The sequence below is a fragment of the Chelonoidis abingdonii genome, chromosome 2, assembly GCF_003597395.2.
Source record: "Chelonoidis abingdonii isolate Lonesome George chromosome 2, CheloAbing_2.0, whole genome shotgun sequence".
NCBI classification, from domain to species: domain Eukaryota; kingdom Metazoa; phylum Chordata; order Testudines; family Testudinidae; genus Chelonoidis; species Chelonoidis abingdonii.
The window spans coordinates 213641835-213663982 of NC_133770.1; the positions used below are offsets into that span (position 1 = coordinate 213641835).

Here is a 22148-nt window from a genome sequence, read left to right on the forward strand (position 1 = left end):
CACCTAATAGCTTGTATCTTAAATAAAATGCACAGTGCTGGAGAAAATACTTGTTTGTTGTAAAGTCACAATACATGCCACATATTATACACGGATATTTCCAGTCACAGAGATTCCTCTGTTATTATGTTCAGCCATATTAATTGCATATAATGTCTGTGTCAAGTTTCTGTGACTTGAATAAAGGAAAAAGAAAACCCCATTTAATTATCTCTGGGCTAAAGCTAAAGGAAGTTTTCCCTAACTATAGCTTAGTAGAGAATACTTTTATTAATTTAGAAAAAAATGTTGGCTCTTAGAACTGTGGTGTTTATATCTAGTTAAATGCCTGGCATGAGGTTATCTTCTTAATTTAGAATCTTATCTTAAATATGAATATAAAAAATGTGACAGCTTGTCAACAGAGCAGAAAAATCATGTTTTCTATTTAACTGAACCTCACTGCTTCACCTTATGGACATTAGCCATTAATTACTTCTCTGAATTCTCTTTAGTTTAGTTGGAATCTGCTCTGTACAGAGCTATACATGTTCTGTTGATAAAATCCTGTAGTGTAATTTGGACATAAAAAAAATCCAAGGAGTCCATATAAAATTCAGGTTACTGGCTTCTGCAAGTATGGAGACTTCTCTTTTCTACTTTTAAATCATGCTGCAGAACATTCTCTTCCTTTTTCTAAATCTGATTGCATTTCAGTGACAAAAATATATAGAAATGATTCTGAACTGAGATACAGATTTTGTGTTGAATTTAGTGAGGATACTTAAAAGAGAGAACTCTTAGCTTGAAGCTACAGTCATCAAGTGTTTGCATAGAGATAGCTCCCTGTATCTGTCTCTGTCTCTCTCCCTCTTTGCTGCTATATTTATCAGCCTTCCTGGCCATAAAAGGTCTGGACTGTGGCTCTGACATTCCACTGACTACAGGCATTATTTTTGTTCTGGACCTCGGAGTCCAGTTCTTAGCCCCGGTCCTGACACCTCTTTGCTGGATTCAGTTTTGCTGGATTTTGGTCTCTATCATTCATCCACTTCAGGACTTTTATATTTGTCATTGTTCATTTGGCAACTGGTAAGTGTTCCATTTAGACAGGAAATATTTCTAACTTGTAAGCTCTCTTTATTTTGAATCTGTACACTGGATTGATGGTAGCTCCCTTTAATCTTTTGAGCTCAGTAGTTAGTTGAGGGAGTTGTGGTAACAGGTTGGAGAAATCTGAAAGTGTAGCTGCAGAGACAAAACCAATCAGTACAGGGGCTCAGTTATTACCAGCTCAGCTATCTGAACAGATAGCTATGGGATTTTTCAAATGACGCGTGAGTTATTAGTACAGGCGACTTTTGTTGTATAAATTCATCTTGAATGAAAGTGTAAATAATTTTCTAAATATTTTCTAATTGTATGGGATTTATGGTGAATTCTGAAGCAGATGAAGTGACACTGACTAAGCTCAGAGGAAAATCTGATATTTTTTCCTCTCTCAACATTTTTGTTTTTCTGTTTCAATATATTTTTTAAAGGCATTTTGGAGTAGATTTTTAAAAGCATAAACTAGTCATACTTGCTACTAGCTCAATGGATAGGTTACAAATAAAATATTTCTATAGTATGTTTGTATTGTACAAATAAGTACAGAATATATGGACTCAAAAGCTGTACCTGTGGGTACCTATGATATAGACCATTGGCCACCCATGTCTACGCTAGGCTTTGCAGTCACAAAAGCATATACAAATTCCAAGGAGAAATGCTACCCTTACACATAGCTGGGTACTGTCAGGATGTACTGAGCATGTTATAAAAATTAAGACATAGGACTCAATCCTACTCCACTGAAGCCAAAGACAACACTCCTATTGATTTCAATGGGGACAGGATGCAGCGATAAATTCCTTACGTGTCCCAGATTTTCTTATGGGTTTTCAAAGGAACATAGGAATTGCCATATCAGATCAGACTAATGGTTCCTCTTGTATGGTAACCTGTTCCTACCAGTAGTCATTACCAGATTCTCAGAGGAAAGTGTAAAACTTTTCTAATGGACAATTATGCAATAACATGCCTAACATTACTTTCTAGCTAATATCAGGCAGTTAGCAGTTGGCTTATGTCCTGCACCATGAGGTTTGAGATCTCATGTAAGTTTATATACTAGTTAGTGTAACTAGTTAGTGCATATTCGTAGCTGTATAAATGTATAATCTTTCTAAGAATCCTACTGAGCTCTTTGCTACAGTGATTTCTTGTGGCAGTGAGGTTCATAAGTTAATTAAGTATTGTAGAAAAAATTGTTTCCTTTTAAAAATGTTAAATATGCTGACTTTTAAGTTCACTGACTGTTCTCTTGTTTTTATCTTCTAAAAATGTACATAGGAATGCCTGATTTAACTTCTCTCTACTGTGCATTTTGTGCAGTATTTTATACTCTTCCATCATGCCTCCTCTTATTTTGTCTTGTTCTCTAAATTAATCAGTTCTAGTCTTTTTAATCTCTCCTCCTAAGGAAGTCTGTCTAGTCCTCTAATCATTTTAATTGTCCTGCTCTGGACCTTGTCTGTTTGTTTCATATTCTTTTTGAGATTGGTTGATGAGAACTCAATGCTGAAATATTCAAGATGAAAGCGTACCATAAGCAACAAGAACAACGCAACTGCTAGTGTCCAGAGTGAAGCTTGCCGGTGCTGGAGACAAAGCTGGTGAAGATGAATGGGGATCAGCTGTAGCATTCTCTACGACAAGAAATCAGTGTGTCTTGCTTCTTTTTAATGTATAGAGCAAGACTCATCTCTTTGCACTAGCCTGTCTTCTGTGGACATGGATTCACTCTGGCTGGCAAGCCCCATTCCTATCTTTTTGTGGGGGGAATGAAGATGATGAAGGTGTAGAAGAAGAAAAGAATAAGACTTATACTACAGTGATTAGTGCTATATGAATAAGACGACATATAGTTTACACCAGCAGTTTTCAAAGTGGGTCATGACCCCATTTTAATGGGGTCACCAGGGTTGGCATTAGACTTGCTGAGGCCTAGGGCCAAAGCCAAAACCAGAGCCCCACCACCTGGAGCCAGAGCCTGAACTCAAGGGCTTCAGCTCAGGTTATGGGGCTCAGGTTACAGGCCTTGCTGCCTGGGATCAAAGCCCTTGGTCTTGGGCTTTGGCCTCGCCAGCCTGGGACAGTGGGGCTTGGGCTTTGTGGCCCCCCCCTGCCCCCAAGACAATGGGGCTCAGGTGAGTTCAGGCTTTGATCCCCCCTCCAGGGGTTGTGCAGTAATTTTTGTTGTCAGAAGGGGGTTGTGGTGCAATGAAGTTTGAGAACCCCTGGTTTGCACATATCAACCTACTTGTTGAAAATGAGTTTATTCCTAGTCTTTATTTTCTTTTTTATAACAAGTTCCAACTTCAAGATAGAAGTTAATCTCTCACACCATAACTAATTATTTAACTGCCTCTTATGAGAGACTTCAAATATTTTTTGAAAGTCCAAATAAAATATACCTTCTGGTTTTCTTTTATACACTATCATAACTCATTGGGTCCTTCATGGAATTCTAACAGATTAGAGAGGTGTGATTTTCTTTTACAGAAACCTTCTGGTTTGTCCCTATCCTATCATGCTCATCTAGCTATTTAATAACTCTGTCCTTCATTTTTTGGTTACCTGTTTACCTTGTACTGGCCAGCTCTTTGGTCTATCATTTATAGGATCACAGATTGCATCTTTTTAAAAGATAAGTACAATATTGGGTACCCTCCAGCCCTTTGATTATAGCAGTTTTTTTTTTAATGATAGTTAAAAACTCTTGAATGAATATTCCACAATGCTGCTATATACTTGCAATTTAAACGATCATTTTGGTTCTAACACCTCTTCTTTTGATACCTCAGAGACCTGTAACAGAAGATAAACTATAACTGGAAAAATATATGATGAAATTAGGAAGGTTAAGAGGAACTATGAAGAGCAAATTGCCAAAGACATAAAAATGAATGAAAAAACTTTTAAGGTATATTGGAAATGGGGATCCTGCACAAGCGTTAGTGGGATCACTGGATTTCCAGAGGTAAAAAGAGCAGTCAAGAAAAATAAGGACATTGGAGAGAAACTAAGTGATTTGTTTGCATCAGTTTTCATCAAAGAGGGCAACAGGCAGGTGTCTCCCCAGTGCCACATTTTGAAGGTAAAAATAAAAATAGGGGTGAAATTCTGGCCCCAGTGAAGTCAATAGCAACACTGTTATTGACTTCAGTGGGACAGGTTTTCACCCAGATATTTAGTGACAGTTGAGAACTTTTGAAAGAATACAATGCTGTTGACTTTGCTACTGAAATTATCAGTTTTGTTATCAGGACAATGTAGCTGTGAGACTTTGGCTAAGTTGTATCAGGGGGCATAGGAACATTAAAACTCTATTCTTTTTTCATAGTTTGATTTAGTCCTGGGGATTACTTGGTTGACTCCAGATCACAACAGGATTTCTGAACCCTATGAATGAAATGTGAGTTTCCTGAACTCTAAGAAAATTGTATGAAGCTTGTCCTAAGTGCATTGATTTAACTTAAGGAAAAGTTTTAGGTTTTATGTTATTTGTTAATTCAGAGGTTTCCCTGATTTGAGTTTTCATCTGTTTAATCTATTTTTCAGACGGTGCACACCTTAGCATTTCCAGGCAGAAAAGTGCAGTGGACAGTGAGTTAGAAGGCACCATGATGGCTTTACCTTTCTACCAGAAACATCACGAACACTATGACCGTGCATACCGCCACAAAGAGCTGCAATCCACTCTGAGCCAGTATCAAAAGGAGGAGAAGCGTAAATCGGCTGTCTACAGTCATGGGTCTACAGCCTACACTCGTGGATCTGCCGCCTACCGCCATGGGTCTGCAGCAGCCTACAGTCATGAGTCTGCAGCAGCCTACAGTCATGGATCAGCAGCCTATGGTCATGAGTCTGCAGCCTACAGTCATGGATCTGCAGCCTATGATCATGAATCTGCAGCTCACAGTAGGAGGTCTGCTGCCTACAGTCTTGGATCAGAATCCCTTAGTAAGATGTCTTCAGCCTATGATCATGAATCTGCAGCTCACAGTAGGAGGTCTGCTGCCTACAGTCTTGGATCAGAATCCCTCAGTAAAATGTCTGCAGCCTATGATCATGAATCTGCAGCTCTAAGTAGGAGGTCTGCAGCCGATAGTCTTGGATCAGAATCCCTCAGTAAGAGGTCTGCTGCCTACAGTCTTGGATCTGAAGCCTACAGTCATGGGTAGGACAAAACACAGCCATATTTTTGGGGCAATGGTGGGGAAAACTGTTTGCTGAACCTGCCCCCCCTTAGATCAGTGTCAACACTCCTATTGACGTCAACAGGAGCAGGCACTGTAATCAGTAATGTTAATATATTTTCCATACTTACTGCTTTCAGTTACGTCTGTGGAGGTGGGAAAAATTTAGTCCACTTGTTGGAAGTACTGTGGTGATGGGCCCACTATAAGAAGAACATAGATAACTAAATAGCTCTTCTTAGATGCAATGACTGTGTTTTTACATTATATGCACAGTTCGTATTAATGTTCAAATTGTCAAACTGTAAATTGGTTGAAAAGCTTGGTATTTTCAAAGCAGAAACAACATGAAGTTTTTGTCAGGTGCAAGAAGAGCATATCATAATTGACACTGAAATAATACAATAAAACATTATCTAAACTATTAGATTAATGGAATGTGCTATATTTCCTGGCCTCAGGAATCTCAGTGATAATAAAAGCAGCTAGGGTAGTATTAAAGCAAGATTAGTACTGCAGTTAGCAATAGAAGAAATGATCATCAAGTCATAGCAGAAAACATTTACTCTCAATTACATCAGTGTAAACTCATTAAAGTCACCAGTGTACTTGATAGGAGAATTTGATCTGCTAGACCAAATTCATGCTTGGTGAAACTCTTCTCAGGTCAAAAGAGTTACACCAGAGATAATGAATTTGGCTAATGCATTTAACAATTTTCTTACTGAAACATAACCTTAATACGTTTCCAGTTATGAAGTTTTCATATGAGTAAATAGATTTGATTTTTATTTTAAGTCATACATATTATGATGGCTTCCAGGCTGCTCTGTTTTAAATCATTTGCCAACAGCTTTTAAAAGCCATACTAACCCTCAAATCCAAATCCAAATATAGATCTAGATCAGAAATTTTTAAATAACCCCCGTTCTTATAACGGGCTGATGGATGACACTGGATTCTAAATACAAATCTAGATTTGAATTGTGTAGCTTAAGCCTATCTTGGAAAAAAATATGCCATTTGAATTTTGAGCTAAATTTATGGAAGATAGGTCCATCAATGACTATTAGCCAAGATGGTCAGGGACACAACCCCATGTCCTTAAGACTCTCACTGCCAGAAGTGGGGACTGGCTGACAGGGGATAATTGCCCTGTTCTGTTCATTCCCTCTGAAGCCTGTGGCACCTGCCACTGTCAGAAGACAGGATACTGGGTTAGATGGACCATCGGTCTGACTCAGTATGGCCGTTCTTATGAACTTATGCTCGCATCAGTTCTTATTTTATCCAAACTGGATCCTTTAGACTCTGTCATACTCAGTGGTGCAAGTAAAATCCATTTCTTGCTGGTACGGGTGGGGGCACTGGCTAAGGGGGGCATGTGACCATCCATGTGACTCCTCCCCACCCACCCCGGAGCCCCCAGGCTCTTCCCGTCCCGTCCCCTGCCCATGCTCCATCCCACCTTACCTATGGGAGAGTGGGGGTCTCTGTCCTTCTCCTGCTGCACTAGAGACTTTGGGAAAGGAGCAGAATATGGGGCCACTGGGAAGCCCCATGCTGGCAGCTTCTCCAGCATGGCTGTACCACCCCCAGCCCCTGCCCTTCCGCAGCTGCATCTCCTCGGTCTGCACAGCAGCCCCGCCGGGTACAGCTGTGCCAGAGAGGAGTTGCTGGTGTTCTGCTCCTTTTCCGGCTCTCCCAGGAACCATAGCAGGGAAAGAAGCAGAACCCACAGCCCCATGCCCTGCCCTTCCATGGAGCTGCATCTCCATCCTCGTACTACAGCAGCAGCCCCGCTGGGGATGGTACAGCTGCCAGAGGAGCTGCCGGCATTCTGCTCCTTTTCCTCGCTGCTCCTCCCTGCTGGGGAAAGAGCAGAACCCGCAGCCTCACCCCCATCTTTCCACAGAGCTGCATCTCCCTCTGTACAGCAGCGGCCCCACTGGCGGACAGGGCAGGGTGGGCAGGGCTGGGGGTTCTGCTCGTTTCCCCACAGGGAGGGGTAGCAGGGAAAAGGAGCAGAATGTCAGCAGCTCCTCTGGTGGCTGTATCACCCCCAGCTCCACGCCCCAGCCCTGTCCTCACCTGGGGCTGCTGCTGTACCGATGGAGCTGGAGGAGAGGCAGTTCCGTGAAAGGGCAGGGGGTGGTGCTAGGGGTAGTACAGCCACGCCAGAGGAGGCGTGAGGCTGCCAACTCCTCCTGTGTCTTTCCCGCTGTACTGGCTATAAATAACTTGCTGGTATGGTGTACTCCAGTGTGCCAGTGTACTTGCACTGCTGGCCATACTCATAGGACCAGATTCTCACCCCTTCTGTGGCTTCCTTACACTGGCTCAGTAGAACAAAGTAGCCATATTAGAATTGGAAAAGGTACAGAGAAGGGCAATGAAAATGATTAGAGATATAAAACAGCTTCCACGTAAGGAGAAATTAAAAAGATTAGGATTGTTCAGCTTAGAAAAGAGATGACTAACATAGGGATATGATAAAGGTCTGTAAAATCATGAATGGTGTCAAGAAAGTGAGTAGGTGAAGTGTTATTTACCCCTTCACATAAGACAAGAACCAGGGGTCACCCAATGAAATTAACAGGCAGCAGGTTTAAAACAAATATAAGGAAGTACTTTTTCACACAGCACACTGTCAACTTCTGGAACTCATTGCAAGGAGAGGTTGTGAAGGCCAAAAGTATAACTCAGTTAAAAAGAATTAGATATGTTCATGGAGGATATGTTCATCAATGGTCATTAGAACAGATGATCAAGAATGCAACCAAGGCTCTGGGGGGTCCCTAAATCTCTGACTGCCAGAAGCTGGGACTGGATGACAGGGGATGGATGACTCAATAGTTGCCCTGGTCTGTTCATTCCCTCTGAAGCACCTGGCACTGGCCATTGTTGAAAGACAAGGATACTGGGCCAGATGGACCACTGGTCTGACCCAGGATGGCCGTTATGTTCTCATGTTCAGAAAGCATTACTACAGGGGCAGCCAAGCATTCCTTGAGAGACAGTCTATGCTACCTGCATCCCTCACTTTGTGTAGGGGATGTGTCAGGAAAGGTATGCTGAGATGCAGAGTGGATTGCACAGCATTTGACTTGGTCCCCAGATGCCTGTCATGTAGGACAGTGGTTTTCAACCTTTTTTCATCTGCGGACCCCTAACAAATTTCAAATTGAGATGCGGACCCCTTTGGAAATCTTAGATCTAGACTGCAGACCCCCAGAGGTCCATTGACCACAGGCTGAAAACTAATGCAGGAGGCTCAGTGGTGCAGAAAGCAATCTCAGTGCATTTGGCATATACTGTAGAGAGTTTTGTGGGGCTGGATCATGCTCAGTGTAAATGGAATGCTTGTCAGTTTTAGCAGCATGCTTCTACCAAGCTTTGCTGAGTATGGAGAAATGACAATTTTCAGAGGCTTATTGACAGGGACCAGATCAGCTAGGACCAACTGCTGGCCTGCTCCCTGACTAACTTCAGTGCTAGAGAGCCATGAGCCAATCTGCACTGCCTGGGAACTGACAGAGTGGCCACAGCCCCTGACAGGCTGCTGGTTTAGAAGCCCTGCTTATAATCCTGGCCCTGACAGCAGATCAGCAGCTGCTTAATGCGTACCGTGCCTGCAGCTGTGCTCAGGACCGGCTCTAGCAATTTTGCCGCCCCAAGCATGGCGGCACGCCACGGGGGGCGCTCTGCTGCTTGCCGGTCCCGTGGCTCCGGTGGACCTCCCACAGGTGTTTCTGCAGAGGGTCCAATGGTCCCATGTTCTGGTGGAGCTGCTGCAGGCGTGTTTGTGGGAGGTCCACCGGAGCCACTGGACCAGCGGACCGTCCGCAGAAATCCCTGTGGCAGGTCTACTGAAGCCGCGGGACCAGCGGACCCTCTGCAGAAACGCCTGCAGGAGGTCCACCGGAGCTGCCTGCCGCCCTCCTGGCAACCGGCAGAGCGCCCCCCACGGCGTGCAGCCCCAAGCATGCTCTTGGCGCGCTGTGGCCTGGAGCCGGTCCTGGCTGTGCTTGCCCTTGTTCCAGTCCCTGCTCCCTTCTGGCTTCAGACTTCTGGCTTCTGTCTTCAATCCCCAGCTCTTCATGACTTACCACTCTGGTTGACCCTCCAGTTCTAGCATTTGGCTTCTGCCTCTCCAGTACTGAACCCTGGCTCCATCTCTGAGTTACCCAGCTCGGGCATTTGGCTTCTGTCCCTTCAGTACTGACGCTTGGTCTGTTTCCTGGACTCTGCCCATCCTGGACCCAAGTCTAACTGGTAGGCCGAACTCTTGCTTCCACCACTAAGCCTGACCATCCATGGCCCAGTCAGCTATAGTTTGAGCAGCCCCAATACAAAGGCTAAGGACCCACATTGCCGGCATGGATCCCACTGAGGCCAGTTTTTCCCTGGTGGAACTGGTGGGGGCCCATACAGAACTTGCAGGTGCACAATGCGACCTACAAGCCCAGGAGGCTTCACTATCAACCCTGGCTCTTGCTTACCAGGAGCCAAAGGTCCCACTCCCAGACAAGTTTAGTGGTAATTGTAGTCAGTTCTGAGGTTTCCTAAATCAGTTCAGGTTCCTCTTCTTGTTACACCCCCAGTTGTTCTGCACAAAGCAGGCCTGAGTAGGACTCATCATTAGTCTGCTCACTGGGGAAACCTTGGTCTGGGCCTCCCAGCTTGAAACGGTATATCCCCCTCATGAGTCAGTTGAAACAATTAATTCAGGCCATGTTAGTTCTCTTCAGTGACCCTCACCACACCCAAACTGCTGAAGCTGTGCTGCAAGCACTACAACAAGGGTGTCAATCAGCCACCAATATGCTGCCAAATTCCATCACCTTTCTGTGAACACCACATGGAATGAGACTATGCAGCGTCATCCGTTTCATAGTGGGCTGAACAATGATACAAAGGATGCATTGATGTGGGCTGAGCTGCCATCCTGTCTCACAACCTGATCAACCTATGTATCAGAATTGACAACTGCCTTCCTGAGCAGCACCATGAATATGGCCCAACCCCGTGAGCCCTGACAACACCCAGGCCTTCCCTCCCTCGACAATGCACCTGCTCCAGAACCCATATATTTTGACTAGGCCCACCCAGGATATCAATTGGGAAGTCTCTGAAGTTCAGGACTCACTTCCTCAGCTACGTGAAGTATGTAACCCATACCTGCTTGGTGTGGCGCTCTGTCCTCTAGTGGCACCTAGTCCAGCTAGCAATTCATGAGTCTGCTACAGCCTTGGCTAAGAGTCATGTCGCTTTTAGGTCATGCAGTAGAGTCTCATGCAATAGCTCCAAGCCCCTACTTGTAATGCTGACAGACCCTGGTTGTCGGTGAACTTGGGACCTCTGGAGCCATTTTTATGTTCTAATACAGGGGTCCCCAACGCGGTGTCTGTGGGCGTGATGGCGCCCAAGGGGGCATCTAAATGCGCCTGCGTCCTGGCCAGTGGTGGAGCATCTGCCAAAATGCCGCCGAATTTCTGCAGTGTTTTGGCGGCGACGCCTCTCAATGACATCACTTGTCAGCGGCAAGTGACGTCGCGAGGCGTCACCGCTGAAACGTCGCAGAAATTCAGCAGTGACACCTCTCAATGACGTCACTTGTCAGGAGTAGACATCATCGAGGGGCGTCACCGCCGAAACGCCGCTGAAATTCAGTGGCATTTTGGCGGGTGCTCCACCACAGCCACGATCCTTCTTCTGGCGCCAGCCAGATGAAAAGGTTGGGGACCACTGGTCTAATGCCTTAGAACTGACAGAATGGTCACAGCACCTGATTGGCTGTAGGACTGGTAGTCCTGCTGATAAGCCTGCCCCCACCCTCACTGCGCAGCGGCTCAGTGGCTGCTCTCTAAGTACCATACCCACAGCTGTGCTTGCCCTTGTTTTCAGTCCCTGCTCCAGCCTGCTTCCAGTTCCTGCTCCCTTCAGACTTACAGCTTTGATCCCTGGTTCTGTCTCTGATTTATGACTCTGGTTGACCTTTTGGTTTTGGCATTTGGCTTCTGTTTCCGACACTGATCACTGGCTCAGCCTCTGGCTTATGACTCTGCTTTACCCTTCAGCACAGGCATTTGGCTTCTGTCCCTCCAATACTGACCTTCATTTCCTATACTCTGCCCACCCTGGATCCAGCTGTAACTGGCTGGCTGAACTCTCGTCTCCACCCCTACGCCTGACCACATACAGCACAATCTGTTACACTTTTAACTCAGTCAAATCTGGGTAGATTTTCAGGGGGACCAAAAAAAAGTAATCTCTCTGACACCCTGGTGACACTTCAAACACCACCCTTATCCAAAGCATGGATGTACTAGAGCTCTTTGAAGAAATGAAGAGGAAAAAATTAACATTGGCAAAACTGCCTGTTGTTTGCTAGCACTGTTTTTGGAAATGGTTTGAATCATTTTCAGTGAAACTATCCAAAGATATTCAGCCTCAGGCAGAGACCAAGTATGAAGAATTTCAGCCTTAATGGTTACAGTTTGTCCAAATTATAAACAACTAAAACCCAGGGTTTAGAATGGAAAGTGTTAGGCAACTTTACCGATAGGCATCGCCACCAGCTCTGCCCTTTATGTCTGTACAACGGCAGAGCTAGACTAATCCCACTTATTTTCTTACATTGAAGGCTTAATTGTTCAAATTTGTGTGCAAGATTTCAGTGGTTTTTCATGTGTATTTTTCATGGATGACATCATATTGTTCACTGACAGCAGCTAATAATCCAGTGCCAAGGAAGTTGTGCTATAGACTTGTTATTCACCACAGCATGGGTCAGAGGTTTCCTTAAAGAGAAAATATAAAATATTTGGCAAGGCTTGAGCTTGAAACACGTTCACTTATTTGCAGAAAAATAATGATCATGGGGACATGACTGAGACAAACCAAACAGAAAAATGGGGTATTTTCTTCACTATGTGCAATTAATGCTTCTGTCAACAACAAATAAATGCCATGAGCAAAGTGGCATGAGCAAAATGAAACTAGGATCAGTGCAGAGTTGAGTAGCTAATATGCATTAGTATCTGTGAGAAACACAAGAAGATAAATGAGTAATCTTGAAATCCCTATTGGCACTGCCCCCCTACCCCCCTTATAGGTGAGGATTAAAAAGAGCTAGTTTACAGAAGTGTCAGGCAGAGCCAGAAAATGTTTTCATGAGACCTGCTTCATGAAAACAATGTGTGCAAACAATATAGCCACTGACCGGCAATGTGACCTGGCCACATGATGAATCTGTCAAGAAGTTAAAATGAATATAATAAAAAGTGTGCTTCTCATCTATCTGGAAGAGATTGGCTCTCACATGCGTCTGATGAGGCTCCACATTTTTTTTTAGTCTATAGCCAATTCTCTAGTCTACTATGTCCTCTTTGTACCATATCAACTTAAACACTGCATAGTGAACTTAAGAAGCTGAGATGGCTCAAGGAGAATTTCCCTTGACCAGGGGAACTCTGCTATCTCCAATACTAGATGCACTCCCCACCCTTAGTATAAGGGGAGGAAAGGGGTGTTCTGGGGGCATGCTGGGGTTAGGGTGCCTGATTCTCTATCGGTATAAGGTCAAGTTAGAGTTGCTCCCCTGCAGCTCTAACTTGTGTTGGGACTGGCAGCTCAGGATCAGGGAGCTGCAATCAGTTCCCTGAGCACTCCGACCCCCATTGTACCCAGTCTTCACTTGGGGGGATTGGAAAATCTGCCCCTACAGGCCCAGAAACAATGACAAGACAAATCACATAGGATAGATTTATATTTAGTACATTTATCTGGGGGCAAGATACCAAAGCAAAGCCACAGCTTGGGGTACAAAGGCACTGTGCAATGATCTCAGATTGGGCTTCTATTATGAGAACTGGGTAGAAGTTCACATTGATAGCTATCCTGTTTTTATATCTGTATAGGATAACGTCTGGGTTTACGTCTTTAGGGACAATTCTAGTTCTGCTTCCATTTCACGGGTAAGTTCAGTGAATCTGAGCAACTGAGAAACACTGGCGTTAAATATTATAAACACACTGAAAATTTTGAAAACTATATCCAGAAATGAGGACAGTAAGATCAGGTCACAACCCGGATAACGGATTACAGATAGCGTCTGACCTGGATAAAACACACATATATTAGTTTGGGAGATCAAATTAGGCTGAGAGCTATTCAAAGGTGATGATAGTGTTCCTCTGTGAAATCAGAGAGCAATGTTGGTCTGCTAGGTTCTTCTCTAGGGAGATTCTGCTGCACATATCAAGTAAAAGCTTTGGTCACAACTTATTGAAATAAAAGGCAAGATTTTTGGAATCTGTTTTCAAGACATAGAGGCCTCTTTCTTAGGCCAGTTAAATGGTGACTACAGACAGAATGTACTTATTATAGAGCACTATAGTAAAGATTTTGAATAACCAAAAAGGTACAAGAGGTGCAGTGATACCAGATTTGTCTTCATATGCAAACAACTCAATTTGAATGTGCTCCTGTGTTAGTCCTTCATATAGCCCACTTTGCATGGAATGGAAGCTAATGAATAGTATGAAGATTAGGAAAGAAAATGAAGCCCAGTTCTGGGTTTTCTTGCCCAGGAAGCCTCAGTGAAAGCCTGAAACATGTTTATTCAGCTCTTCAGTACAGTTCCTTTGCTGTTTGAAGCTTTTCAATACTGTAAAGGGACAGACTAGATCCCACAGGAACAGGCCTGTGCTGGGGAAGGTGAGGAGATGCACTGCTCCAAGTGGAGCAATAGAAGGCATTGTGAGAAGCCACTTTGAGGTGGCAAGCATCCCTAGCACATGCACTACAGTCAAGGCTGGTATACACTAGGGGGGGGAAATGGATCTAAGATATACAACTTCAGCTACGTGAATAGTGTAGCTGAAGTCAAAGTATCAGATCGAGTTACCTGCTGTCCTCATGGCACTGGATCAACGTCCACGGCTCCCCCTGTCCGCTACCGCCGTTCGCGCTGGTGGAGTTCCGGAGTCGATAGGAGCTCGTTCGGGGATTGATATATCGTGTCTAGATGAGACACAATATATTGATCCCTGAGAAATCGATTGCTACCCGCCAATGCGGCCGGTAGTGAAGACGTAGCCTCAGTCTTTCTCTGATTGTTTACTCCAGGGCAGGGTTTAGGAAGTGCATATTGTTAAAGTAGTTAGTCGGTGAATAACAAAAGCCAGGAAGAATTATAGGGTCAGTGTGGGTCCAGTAGCTGAACTAAGGAATCCTATTGGTATGCTCTACAATAGAATGGTGTCTCTTATTTGCTACAAGAAACACTTCATCAGGGGGCAGTTTCTGCACTCTGGAGAGCACAGGGGCTGCAACTGTAGCTGGCCCTTAGACAGGGGCCACAGGAAAGGTGACGGCTCCAGTGCTTTTCTTACTTTCACAGGGGCAGACCATAGTCTGGTCAAAAGGACATAGGGAATAATCCACAGCTTTCTGTAGCAAAAGAGAGACAAGATGGGTGAGATATTGGACCAACCAGTGAAAGATATTCCTCACTCATCTTGTCTCTAATATCCTGGGATTGGCACAGCTACCGCTATACTGAATGCTACCTGTTGCAAAAGAGACTGTAGGAGGTAGCTGTCACGAGAGATTCAGCTCAGTCGATTTAGTTAAAAGCAGTGAGTGGGAAATTTAAGGCAGGGCAGGGGTATGTGTGATATTTTTATCATGTGCAATGACTCTCAATGAAAATCTCAGGTCCATTCCTGCTGTCCAGGACTATACGTTGTAATGGAAATTCCCAACAGAATCTGCAGTACCTCAGGGGCCTGCAGGAATGGAACTGACTTTTTCAGTAATACCAGTTGTAGAGAAAATAAAAGAGGGATATTCAGCTGCAAATATTTAAAGGCACACTTAGATCACTTGATAGAAAATGGAGTATGCAATTTATTTTATCTTTGCAAACTCATTTTATTTTAGAGAGTTACAGTTAGGGAAGACAAAGATGCTTGGAAAAAGAAATCACAAGTAAAGCAAAGGGAAGGACAGTGGTAGTCTCAAATACAGGTAATTTTTACCCCTTTTAAATATAATTTGATTGTATTCATTCTTCATATGTTGTTTTCTTTTCTGCCTATCTGACAATCACTGTACTCCATTTGGCAAAGTGCTTTGAGCCATAGATTAATGGGCCCTGTATTTTTGCTATAGCTCTAAAGCCTTCTGTGAGCCTTTTTATATCTATATTTGTGTTACTTTACTTTCCCTTCCACACCAAGGCTCCACCAAGGGCCATCCCCACCCACTTTATGGGAAGAGGAGTAGCAGCCCCTTGGTGCTTGTTCTCCCAACAGCATTGTGACATGTGATGTGAATAACCTGCACAGGGAAGTGAGGGGGTTCTTTATGCTCCCCCTCCCAAATTCCTTGTGTGGGTATAGAGTCTGACTTCTAGTCTGGTACACAGTCTGGTTTGAGAAAAGAATTGACTAGAACTAGATATGAGCCAAGGAAGTGAGGTTCAGTTCTGAATCAAGGTTAGGTTTAGGTTAGGTGTGACAGGGGTCCACTCACCATGCCGGTGCCTCCTGCTGTCCATCTTGGGGATTAGCTCTGCAGGCTAGTATGCCCTCTCCAGATGGTGCATTGCCTGCTGTCACCTGCTCCTGGACCCACATCACTCCAAAGACTGCGATATCCTCTTCATGACACAGCACTCCGGCCATGTCACAATGTGTGCTCCCCCATTCCAAGGGTAAGTGCTGCAGTCCAACCATCCCACCATTTCCCCAGTGGCAACTGCAGCCACTGGTCTGGCCACTTCCCTGTGACTCCAGCACCCTCTTTGCCCTTACCTCAGGGACTCAGCCTGCAAATCCCAGCAGCCAGCCAGGAGCTCTCTCTAGCTCCCCCAGTCCCTGCTAGCAGCACTGCTCTGTCCAGAGTGCTAGCTTCTTTCTGCCTGCCAGACACCCAGTCCTCCCTCCTTAAGCTCCAGGGAGTAAGTGACGGCCCTAGCCCTGCAGCTCTTCTTATATGAGTCTACCAGGCCCTGAATGGCTGTTCCTTTCAGCCCCTCTCTAACTGGCTGCCTCCTGCAAAGCCTTCCTAGGGCTCTATTAATCCCTTAGAGGCCAATGTTGGGCCAACTCTCCATCAGACTACTGTTCTGGGTTTGTGCTTCAGGAAGAATCAAGGGTGGAAAAGGCCTGAGTTGGATTTAATGGTGCTGAAAAATTGCGTGAACTTAGATTTCCATCACTTTGGGCCTGACATCTAAAGTAAACAGATGTTCCCTTATGTTTCAGTTAAATCTAAATGAGAATTCAAAATTGGTCTCTCTAGATTTGGAAACAACCAGGAATCAAAAGGCAGGTTCAGGTTCAGGTTTTCAAATCTGAACCCTAGGAAATTTGAAGGGGTTCAAATTCAAGAGGATAATTTTGTACCATTTTTAAATAATACATGAATAAGACTTTTTGGTGGGTAAAAAACTTAGTTTTCCTTTTGAGTAGAGCTCATTTATGAACAGTAACTAACATGCTTTGGGTTTGATGTAATATTTTTACCACTTGTTTGATGACTTGTCACAGAGCATTTGTGGTTGGCTGCAATGCTTATATTATATCATCCACAAATCCTAAAGATGAGTACATTATCTAACATTATACTACTGCATATCTTGTTTCACTCTCTCTCATGCTCTGTGTTGCTTTGTCTAGATTGTTGGTCATACTCTCTGTTTATGCCTGGATTTTGGTGCAGAAGGTTATAAAGCTTGGAGTTTCTAATGGATTTGCTCTGTGGCTGCTGCTGAGCAGTGCAAACAAATCCAGCCAATGCCACTACAGCTCCTGAAGGAGCCATACTGCCACAGGGCATGGGGGCTAGTGGAGCAGAAACCATCCTCTCAAAGTCTCTGATCTGAGTGGTATTGGGAAAATTCTATGAACGGAATTTTTCTCCCCACTCTTAGCTCTGTTCTTTGGGCTTTTCTGCTGCAGAGGGTGATTTCATCCAATAAATCCGTTTTGTGTGTATGAATATGGGAGAAACATTAGGAGAAGTCCAGACATAGTGCAGTAGTGAATGGAGTATAAATGCAATGGTCAAAGATGCAGCCAGTCCTATTTCGCCTATGGATATCTGCTACATTATAGGCAGAGCTCATAGTACTGCCTATTATTCAGGTTGCCCAAACATGTGATTATGTAATTAAAGACTGTCTTATAATAGAGACATGCAAGGGAGCAAATTAATGTTTCAGAGCGACAATCTTAATTCTGGCATTTTCTAACTTTTGAGTGCTTGCCTTTGCAACCTTAATAATGTTCTTTTAATAGATTTTTGTGTGGTATATATCTATCCATTTAGACACAACTGTAGATATGAGGTGTAATTCATAGTTTATCATATAGGTATCATCCTTTCTAAGATTTCACAGAGTGGCCAGGAGCAATGTATTGTGAGATACCATTTGCTAGAACTCCAAGCAGAAACAATTGACATGACCACCATTTGTTGGTCAATGTGTGCAGTTTGTAGCAGCGGACATGCTAGTCTTTGCCCTGAAGATGTACATCTCTGCTTGCACTTCCTTGAGCACTATGGAGAGATTCTGCCTGACAACGAAACCTGGAACAATGCTGCTTGTTCCATGTTTGTGGGAGCCCTTAAATTTTTTCTCTCTTCAGGACTTTTGCAAGTGAGGGTGGGATTTAGCACATATTTTGGAATATCAGGAAGTTCCTTCTTGGAATACAAATTATGGTACTGGCATCAGGGCTGGTGCAAGGATGTTTCGTGCCCTAGGCAAAACTTCCACCTTGCGCCCTCTCCCCACGCCTCCGTCCTGAGGTGACCCCCCCCCCCGCGGCAGCTCCCCCACTCCGCCCTAAGGTGCGCCCCCCGCAGCAGCTCCCCACCCTCCGCCCTGAGGCACCCCGCCGCCTCAGCTCACCCCTGCTCCGTGCAAGACCACCCTGAGCACGCCGTGGCTGCTTCACTTCTCCTGCCTCCCAGGCTTGCGGCACCAATCAGCTTAGGTACCGCGAGCCTGGGAGGCGGGAGAAGTGAAGCAGCCATGGAGTGCTTGGGGAGTAGGTGGGGCAGGGGTTAGCTGGGGTGGGGAGTTCCTCTGCGTGCCGCTCCTCCCTTCCTTGCTGCAGGCGGCCCTCCCAGTGCTCCCCTGCCCCATCTCCCTCCACCTAAATGCCAGCAGCAACTGGGGCAACCGAAGATCCGGCCGCTGCGGTCGCTGCCGAAGAAAATGGCTCCCCCCAAATCCCAGCACCCTAGGCGACCGCCTAGGTCCCCTAAATGATTGCACCAGCCCTGACTAAAGGATGTTACCTTCTAGACTCAGGCTTCAGCCTACAGACTACACAAACCCATAGATGCCTGAATATTTCATGTATTAGCACTAACAGTATAGATTTGGAGATCATCTTGCATTTTCATCCAAAGGTTCCAATACCAAATACCTGGACTTAAGATGTGGCTGATAACTAAGGTCAAATCCTTTCAGGCTGCCATTTACAGCTGATGTTAACATGGATCTTGTCGACATACAGTCTGAAAACCGGATATCCTTGGATTTCTTGTGGCATGTTCTATTTGCAAGTGGGTAGACAAGCCAAGGATTTAGAAAAGGCTGATGCTTATTTGGCACTTATATATTTGGAGCATATTATGAATATGAGGAAAAAATGGCTAATAATAAGTTCAATGCTCATTGTATTGCGTAATACTGAAAATATCAGTAAGGAGGACCTATGCTTTTGGAAAGAGGAAGGCATTTGGTATTCCATTTTTAAACTAAATTATGACACTTTTAAAAATAAACCAAAATACAGTACGACTACCCATGCCTTAAATGTATTCTGACTGTATTCAGAAACTTGTCCAAGGTTGAGGGGAATCTATGGATTTGGCAATTGTGGCATTCCCTTTTCCTCTGTTTCTCCCCTTCTCTACTTTTCCTTCATTAAATGACATATTAATTCATTGTGCTTACTTTATTTCTTTATTTGGTTGTGGGGTAGCATGGTACAGTAGTAGTACAGGGTCTCATCAGTCACTGAAATTCATGTTGCCATATAGTTTGCATACATATAGTTTAAAAAACATTAGCACGCTGAAGTGTTTTGCTTATCAAAAATTATTCCAGCTAGAGGAACTAGATAACTTCATGGCTGGTTTCAGAATACAGAGCTTTTCACCTATAGTTCACTGGTTTAAATCAAGTCCAGAGGATTAGAATTCTTCAGGATTTGTTAGATGTTCAATGGCCCTTGGTAGTAGGTGAGGTAGTCTTAATCTAGGGTCTAGTAGATAGGTATCCACATCACAAAAAATCTTATTACAATTTACATGAATTGGAACCCGCTTGTCTTGATTGACAGGCTCTGCAGACTAGCCATGGACAGGGGTATAGAAACTCTAGAAGGCCCAGCTCACAGGAGTGGTGAAATGTGCATTGCCACTAGGTATGCTGGACATTCTCTGTACATAGAGGGATTTAATTTCAAGGCCCATCACTTTGGCACCTTTTAATGAACAGTAAGATAAAATGCATTTTGAAAACTTGGTAACTGAAACATCATAACTGTTTGCTAAGAAAGCTTATGAGAGCTTAAATTATTATAAAATGCCTAGTATTTCTTCTAGTTTTCTTAATGTTTTTTTCAACAGCTTCCCAATTTTCTTTGTGAGTCTAATAATGTGGTTTTTATTTCAGACTAAAAGATTCCAATATAATGATAGAAGATCGATCCTATAAGTTGAGTCCCAAAGCAAAGAGAGCAAAACAGAGTTTATTCTCTGAGGAGAAAGAAAATAAAGCCATTGACTATGTAGTACCAGTGTTCACAGGACGGTATGTTTGTTTTCCTTTCCCTTTTTCTTGGTGTCCTTGTTAATTTATATAATATTCCTTCAGATAATAATTAATAATCCATCTCTTTTTTTATCTATCAACATCAAAATGCTTTAAAAGAGATGGGTTAGTTTTCTCTACTTTACATATAGGAAATACACAGAAGTTAAGTGTCTTGTCCCCAGTCACTGAATGTGTCAATGACAAAGCCAGGAAGGAAACTCAGGTATTCTGATTTAGTTTTGTGCCCTTGTTATCTGGACTGTGCACACCTTATTTCCTATGAGAAGGAAAGAGAGTTATGGACATTTAGCCATGAAAACTGGGCTTGATGAAGGAATTACTGAGTAAAATTCTATGCAATAGGTCAGATTAGATCATCATAATGGCTTTTCTGGCTTTTCACATCTGTGAATCTGTGGTGAATTTGAAGGCTCATGTTCCTCGAAATCTGAGAAACAAGTTTGTACACACAATTTTGTTGGCTTTTCTAGTTTAAAGATTTTCTCTGTAATTTAAGTGTTTCTGATCAAGTCAGTGTTAAATATGGCAAAATTGAAAAAACTTGGTCATGTTTTGCCCTGGTAGAGGAAAAAAATTTTAATGATAAAACTAATTAAGATCTTAAGTTCAACATAATCAACTCTAATTCTCCCAGGTACTGGTGGTATTTATATCATATCTGCTATTGATGTGATAAATTTCTGCTGCAGCAATGTCCTAAGTAAATCTGAATGTGAACTTTACATAGTAGCCAAAACCAAGGCAAACATGGAGACTTTCCTGGGATATGGTGTAATGATTTATTATGAGATAATGACTGTCCAGGCATAGTCATTTGTTCAGGTTTATTCATACCAGGACAGATCATGGAAAACTAACTTGTGATTGGAGATCAGGAGAAAAGCCCATTTGTTGTCAAATACACACCTCTGTTTAGCTTTTATGTCTCCTGCAAAGCTGTGCTTTTCACAAGACATTTATGAAGTGTGAGAGACAAGGTAGATGAAGTAATATCTTTTATTGGACGAACTTCTGTTGGTGGAAGGGACAAGCTTTTGAATTTCACAAGCTCTTCTTCAGGTCTGGAGAAGGAAACTAGAGTGTCCAAGCTAAATACAAGGTCGGACAGATTAATCATAAAGGGTTCACAAATATTGTAGGAGGCCACATAAAATGAAATAATTCATACTTGTATAATTGTAGGACAATGGAGGGTCAGTGGACAGCAGCATATGTTGTAAGTTGTTGCAAAGGGCCATAAAACCAATGTCGTTGTTAAATCTCTGTTATTGTCCAGTGGAATTATGAATTTAAGTTCCCAGGCTCATCTGTTGAAGGTGTTCTGCACGTTTCCTTTCAGGATGAGGATTGAGAGGTCAGATGTGGAGTGGTTGCTATGTGAAAAGTGTTCCCGGATGGGAGAAGGTGTGGAATTCAGTGGTATCATGGGCTACAGCTGAATTTACACTTGTAAATTGTAGTACTTCTACTGTGTTTGTAACCTCATGCTTTTGTGTGGAATTCAGATTTTCATCTCATTAGTGGGACACATTTGCTTTTGCCTTTTTAATACCCTGTTTTTGAGATAAGGCATCTCTAGCCCAGAGGTTTTCTTTCTTGTTCTATTCCCTCTCATTATCTCTAAATCCAAGAGCCATTTTTCTTTTACTTTTCCTACTCCTCCCGGCCAGAGATTCACTGCTTTTTAATTCAACTAAGATACAAAGATATATGCCCCCTACAAAGCACTATTTTGGAGTTTTAAGTATGTCTCTCATGATGGAAATAGATAAATTTAAAATTTCATGCACAATTTGCAATAAATCTCCTTTAAGGCTACTTACAATTTATGGCACTATGTGATTTAGGGCAGGTCTACACTAGAAGTTGCACTGCTGTAGCATGTCTGGTGAAGCCACTCGAAGCTGCTGGGAGAGTGCTCCTCCATTGGCATAATTATTCCACCTCTACAAGAGATGGAAGTTATGTAGGCGGGAGACACTCTCCTGCCAACATAG

The 22148-nt window shown here is 43.5% G+C and overlaps 1 protein-coding gene across 2 annotated transcripts in view; it reads left to right on the forward strand.

Moving 5' to 3' along the window:
- Positions 1–935: 935 nt before the first annotated feature.
- The window catches only part of MYOM1 (myomesin 1), a 105564-nt gene continuing 84351 nt past the window's right edge, over positions 936–22148 (forward strand). For both annotated transcript variants that reach the window (XM_075062950.1, XM_075062951.1), the window contains exons 1-3: positions 936–1071; positions 4645–5263; positions 19990–20127. In XM_075062950.1, coding sequence (XP_074919051.1) covers positions 4707–5263; positions 19990–20127 — 695 coding nt within the window. In that variant the 5' untranslated portion in view covers positions 936–1071; positions 4645–4706. The remainder of the gene's footprint in view (positions 1072–4644; positions 5264–19989; positions 20128–22148) is intronic.